This window comes from Spea bombifrons, chromosome 2, assembly GCF_027358695.1.
Source record: "Spea bombifrons isolate aSpeBom1 chromosome 2, aSpeBom1.2.pri, whole genome shotgun sequence".
Lineage (NCBI taxonomy): Eukaryota > Metazoa > Chordata > Amphibia > Anura > Pelobatidae > Spea > Spea bombifrons.
Window position 1 is genome coordinate 120,764,158 of NC_071088.1, and position 6,096 is coordinate 120,770,253.

At 39.6% G+C, this 6,096-nt stretch overlaps 1 protein-coding gene across 1 annotated transcript; it reads left to right on the forward strand.

Annotated features, from left to right (window-relative positions):
• Nucleotides 1–1,289: 1,289 nt before the first annotated feature.
• KCNRG (potassium channel regulator) lies at nucleotides 1,290–3,627 on the forward strand. Its single transcript, XM_053456306.1, has 2 exons — nucleotides 1,290–1,916; nucleotides 3,199–3,627. The coding sequence occupies exons 1-2, from the start codon at nucleotides 1,336–1,338 to the stop codon at nucleotides 3,449–3,451; spliced, it is 834 nt and encodes a 277-aa protein (XP_053312281.1). The 5' UTR covers nucleotides 1,290–1,335; the 3' UTR covers nucleotides 3,452–3,627.
• Nucleotides 3,628–6,096: the final 2,469 nt, after the last annotated feature.

The following is a 6,096-nucleotide window of genomic DNA, read 5'->3' on the forward strand; positions in this document are numbered from 1 at the left end:
GTAGCGGAGGGTGGCTTGTAGCTTTTGTAAAAATATTTTAGGCTGTAATAATTGTACTGTTATAACCCTTAGATATCATTTCAGATGCTGGATATTGTGGGTAATCTATATATCTTCTTCCCCTACCAAGCGCCTTTCAAAGAAAACGTCATAAACACCAGGGACCGGATGATCTGTAGAAAGAGTTCCGTAGACCTCAAGTACTCGAGAAAGTGACACATTTCTACTTGGTACTGCTGAAACGTTTCACTTTGACTCTTTAATGGTTTACGATGGCACAAAAACCACCCACACCCAATCTGAACACAAGTACGCCAAGCAGGAGGTTCATCGACCTTAAAAGCCAAGGCTGTTTTATGTTTATATTTTTAAAACACGTATGCCGAGTCATTGTTCAATCGTTATGTTCCTTTTACTTTGTTTAGAGAACTACACATTTTTTTTTTCCCAGGAGAACCTGAATATTTGCTTGCACTAATACATCCATAATACACTGTTAGGAAAAAGTAATTTAAAAAAACATTTGTCAACAGACTAGGCACCACTGCAATAAATTCTATTATATTTTGGAAGGTCAGGGCACTTCCTTGCACATTTTTTTGAAACTAGATTTTGTTTGTGTGGAACATGGGTTTACTTTACATTTTTCTATTACCTTTTTGTTTCAATTTGTTTATTTTTTTGCAACTTTCTTTGTGCTGCTCTAATCGGAGAACAGTGCAATATCAATAAAGATGACTGAGGTCTTTGTAGAACCATAGGGATCTCTTAGTGGATTGCAGGTGCCCCTAACCATGACCTAGTGAAAGTTTCTCAGTTTCTACACACGGTGAAAACAAATATAGGTCCTCATGTCACTGTGTCCTGCAAGAAGAAAAGACGAGAGAAAACAAGCTTTATAAGCGGTAGCAAGCGACTGCATTCGACCAATGTCTATGTATTAGAGCGCACATGGCTAGCAGAATGAGCACACAGGGTTACAATGTGAAATGCTGTTTGTTTAGATGAAAGACCAATTAACCGACTCCCACATAAAAGGGGACACAGTTACCATTTTTAGTGAATTAATTTATGTAGCTTCAGGAAAATCACATCACCAGCATTCAATAGATTGGTTAATGTGTTGTGATTAGTGCTTTGTGTGTAAACCAAGCCCTGAAAGTTTCCCAGCAACGGGAAGCTACACCACACCTCCTCCGACAAGTGTTTGGTGTTTAGTTGCCTGGCAGAGGCAGGAATAGTGTACAAGCCCCTAGTTTGTACATTTTACTACTGCTACCACTTAATGCCAGCGTGCGATCTCACACATTATTATTGGACCAGAGGCAGAAAAAAATGAGCAATCAGGAGATAATCACTCTAAATGTGGGAGGTATGAAGTTTAGTACATCTCCGTCCACCCTGATGAGATTTCCAGAGTCCAGGCTAGCACACATGCTGGACGGCAGCGATCGGGAATTTAGGGTTGTAAATGGTCAGTATTTTGTAGACAGAGATGGCACTTTATTCAGTTACATCCTGGATTACTTGAGGACATCTCAGCTGTCCCTACCTTCTAAATTCTCAGATTATGAGCGACTGCAGAGAGAAGCAGAATTTTACCAGCTGGCAAGCCTGGCCGAAACGCTGGGTCAGGAGTCCTTCTACCGCCCTAGAATGGAAATCTTGGAGGTGCGTTTTCTGCTGCAGGAATCCCATGCCTTTTTCCGCCTGTTTTGTTCATGCAGCAGCACTATTGAGATGTTGGCAGGCCGCATATTAATGTATGTAGAGCAGCCCATTGGGGGTCAAGGATGGAACTTCCCCTTTACTTCACAGAAACCTCTGGCTTCGGTTCCTCTTCAGAGACCTTCACACCATGACCTTGTCTTCCAGTGTGGAACAGACTACTCCACTGGAGACCAGTTTGGAGCCAGGTAAATACTGTAACTTTACTGATTGTATGATGCTGTGTTAGATCACTGTATTCTTCACTCATCGCAGGCATGAACAGCACTGCCCTGTTTCTAAATAAACCTGCAATGTTTTCCTATTAATGCTACTAATCATAGCATCTCTACCGTTCCAAATCAGCACTTTAAATTGCAAAAATTTGAAAAAAGTTGGACATTCCTCACACTGATTGTCTGTGATCTTATGTTATATACAGTTCCTGAATACAAATGTTTTAATATCGCCACCGTTACTGTAAAATAAACTAGTGCAGAAAAAAAGTAAATATTTGCTCATTCAGCTAATATACCTTTCTCTGGTTAAGAGAGGGGCGTATATAAGGGTATACCCACGCTTAACCCAGTCCTTTCACAAAACCACTCTACCAGAAGAGGGAAAGTTCTGGGTAGCCCTCAGGTGTGATTATTAGAAAGAACCATTATTATGATTTTGGTTGTTGATCAGAGTGAGTGCTTCAGGGATATTTCATTTAAAAGGTTCACCTTACAGTAGCAGAGTTCTAGTGTTGTTGAGGTAGAGTCAGCAATATCAGATGAACCTCTCCACCTTTACAAAGGCTGTCTGAATTAATCAACCAAAATTGTCAACTTAAGACAGAAATAAGTTAAATCGCAGAGAGCGTGAGTTATGGGCATGCATTTAAAGAACATCACAAACACCCTAACTGAGGAAAACAACTGAATGGCTCAGTGTTAACTCACCCAGCAGGACACCACATAAAGTCTAAAGAGGAACAGACTTCATTAGCATTGCCATAAAAACCGCTTAATGTGGTGTTTGAGCAAGGGAAATTAACCCAAACATTCCTGACAATGACATCCTCCATGAGGAAACCTGTTCTGTCAATACAAACCTACATTACTGTACACAGCGCTGTATTTCATGCTCAAGGAGAAAAAGGGTCTTTCCCAAGAGACTTCCCCCTTAAAAGATACCTTTCTGTACAGGATACAAATTGTAGGCTTTTTAAATCACTTTTCATTTGCATATCTGCCTCTATAGTCTTAACCATCTTTTGTGTAGAAAAATGTAAAGTGTAGAGGAAAAGTGAGACAGGTCACCAAAATTACAGTTTGAGGTTTTAACTAGGAACAAATCAATACAGGACAGGGGCAGCCGGGTAAAAAGTCTTGAAATGGAAGAGTTTAATTGGTCCCTTTCAGAGGTAGCATGAAGCCCTACTTTACCATGTATATAAACCAGAATTCCCAGTATTATATTAGATATTATCTTCTTGCTCTATAGGTATGTGTCCATACAGCCTGATCAAAGGAAACTGCTAAATGGAACCAATGTGCTTGGACTGCTGCTTGACATCTTACTGAAGGAGGGATTCTGCCTAATAAGCACACGGTCTGTAGCATCCGAAGAAAAGGTGGAATGCTACACGTTCCAGAGGAAGAAAAGACCAGAGGTTCTTATGATTAACGAAAGTACCAAAGAAAACACTACAACATCTGTCCAAGTAAAACCAAGCAAATCAAACAAAAAGAGATAATGAATGGAAAGCAGTTTTAGAATACAGACAGAAATGTAAAGTTCAAGAGGACCAGGCTGGATCTCACTTACTGATTTTGAGCAGTGTTTATAAAAGTAAGGGACTTGTTATTCAGGGACCAATACACAGCTACATCTTCTACCAATGGCAAGCCTTGTCTATTTTTTCTATTTTACCAATACATTGTGTGATTTTTTTTGGTTTCAGTTTTGGTTTCAGTTTTATTGGGCCACCACAAAAAAAATAATAAAAAAAAAAAACGATAAGATACATTTCCTTTTAAGACCTCAGAAGTCTCTACTAGTTTATGGAACTGAGTAAACACTTTGGACATACTGGTCAAAAAGCCAGATGACTGAAGAGGACGCTGCCAAGCGTTTGAAATAGAAACTTCTACATACAAGATTTTGGGACACATAGGCCTGTGATGCCCCTGAACTAGTCCTTAGCCCTAGAAAGGAGAGCATAAAAATAGCTCATGGCTTCTGTGTGGATCTGAATATTATTGAGACCAGCTTTGAGTCAATATACACACATTTTGGAGGCCTTTCTATTTCTATATCCCACATATTATTGGGTGGTAACTTGTAAAAATTGTGTGCGTACAGGAGATCCAAAATACAGCAAACACCAAAAAGCAATTAACCGCTTAACAAGTAATGAACATCCCTTTCTGAACCACTGAAAGTAATGAGCATCCAAAGAGATATCATTTAAGTATCTTTATTAAGGCAACGCATATTTTTTTTTAGATCTGCAAGGTTATTAGGCCCAATTACCGGTATTAGTGGATCTATCACTGTAAGAACCAAAATAAATTAAAAAAAAAAAAAAAACTATGCCAGAAAATAAACAGTTACAAAGCATGAACCACACAATCCATATTCTGTCACTGAACAAAAAAAACCAGCAATAGTAATGTATAAAAAATAAAATGGAAAAGGGTGGACATCTCTGAGGTGTCCAGAAGCTTTGCTGCAGTGCTCTTAATGAGCTTCCCGCTCCGTTTTCCTAGCTTATGGTATGCGCATGCATTAGTTCTCCTCTACTTCAGGAAGCTATGCATGAACCTTGTGGCAATCAATCTTTGGGAGGGAGGGGGTCGCAATCATAAATATAATTATACACAGCCATATTTCTCAGAGGTTTTGTGAATATCCGTCTATCTGCTTTAGACATCACATTTAACTATATATAGTTACATACACATGATCCACCAGCCAGACTGCACACAGACAAGACTTTCCAGGACTGCAGGCATTACCACGCACATAACATGCACCCAGAGGTCACCTCTCAGTCTTTAATAATTCTATCTTTTAGGCCCAAAACAGTAATATACAGACCCCCAGAATACACACATATATGCTACTATTACAAATCCCTGCCCTGAAATAAACATTCGTAACTTGCCCTTAAACGTAAAGACACTGGCTTACACTCGCATGCGCACTCACTTGCTCTAACATTCAAACACTTTTAAAACATTTCTTTCAGGCCATTTTTCCTTTCTCCTCTCTATCTCTGTACTCTTTGCCCCATCTCATAACTATTCTCCTTACTCCCATCGTTCCTCATATTCATCATTATTTTTGGCCTCTCCCTCTGGTAACACGCATGCACCTGCACACGTCACACACATCTGCACACAAGCACACGCACTTACACCATACTTACCTGTACAGGTCCTAGGACAGACCGGGCAGGATCACAGCTCTAGATACCAGGCATCTGGAGCTCATTTACCAGCATTTAAGTTGTGTGTGTCTCAGACATACGCGGCATAAACACAATGCTGCCGGTGCAGTGTAATGCACTGTGCATAAGCAGTATTTGGGACAGTTAAGTATGACTTACACATCCCTGCTCACACATCCTTACACAAACATCTGTACAAACACGTCTTATGTGACCCCACTGCGATCCTGCCTCCTTAAGCCAGCCCACAATTGTTCAAAACAGGTGTGGTCCGAGATTCCGGGACTCAGCCTCCATAAAATTAACCTTCAAGCTTCAATCTACTATCTTTACCATTTTTAATTAAATCCTGAGTTGTAGTGCTTGGTAATGGGCGAGAAGATTGAACCAGTGCCTCTCACCAGTACACCAATGCCCAGATTGGACCTGGCGTGGAACAAAAAGTAAAGGTTATATATATAAGAAATTATTTATAACGGTGATTGTGACAGAGCCGTATAAGGAGAGTGTACAGATAGTACATTATGATTGTGGCGCTGTATTGTTTATTGGCGTCATACACTGTTTGAGAATGAAGGGACCAGAGAACACCCTTCAGCTGGTTGGGACACGGTGACCCGAGAAATGTATCAATTACTTAATATCGCTACTTTGTGTTGGTTCATGTGATCATAACTGCCTCGTTATCTTTATTGCCTTTCTGATAAGGGTAAAATAAGATAAACATAATTACAATATTAACAGGAATCTGGCCATGAAAACATTATGCTGTCTTAAGTATTTAGTCATTAGTATTTACATGGTTCTTTATTAAGGCTTTATTACAGATTGTAGACACTTTTTTTTTTAAATCATTTAAATTAAACCACCTCCTAAGGGCCATATCTTGTGTTTAGTTTTCATCACCTGAGATAAACCATTTTTTTTTTCTCAGTGAAAATGTCCAT

Excerpts from the sequence above, each read along its gene's own strand:
- KCNRG (XM_053456306.1), top strand. The coding sequence starts at position 1,336 with ATGAGCAATCAGGAGATAATCACTCTAAATGTGGGAGGTATGAAGTTT. Across the intron at positions 1,917-3,198 it reads GGAGACCAGTTTGGAGCCAG|GTATGTGTCCATACAGCCTG; the intron begins GTAAATACTGTA and ends CTTGCTCTATAG.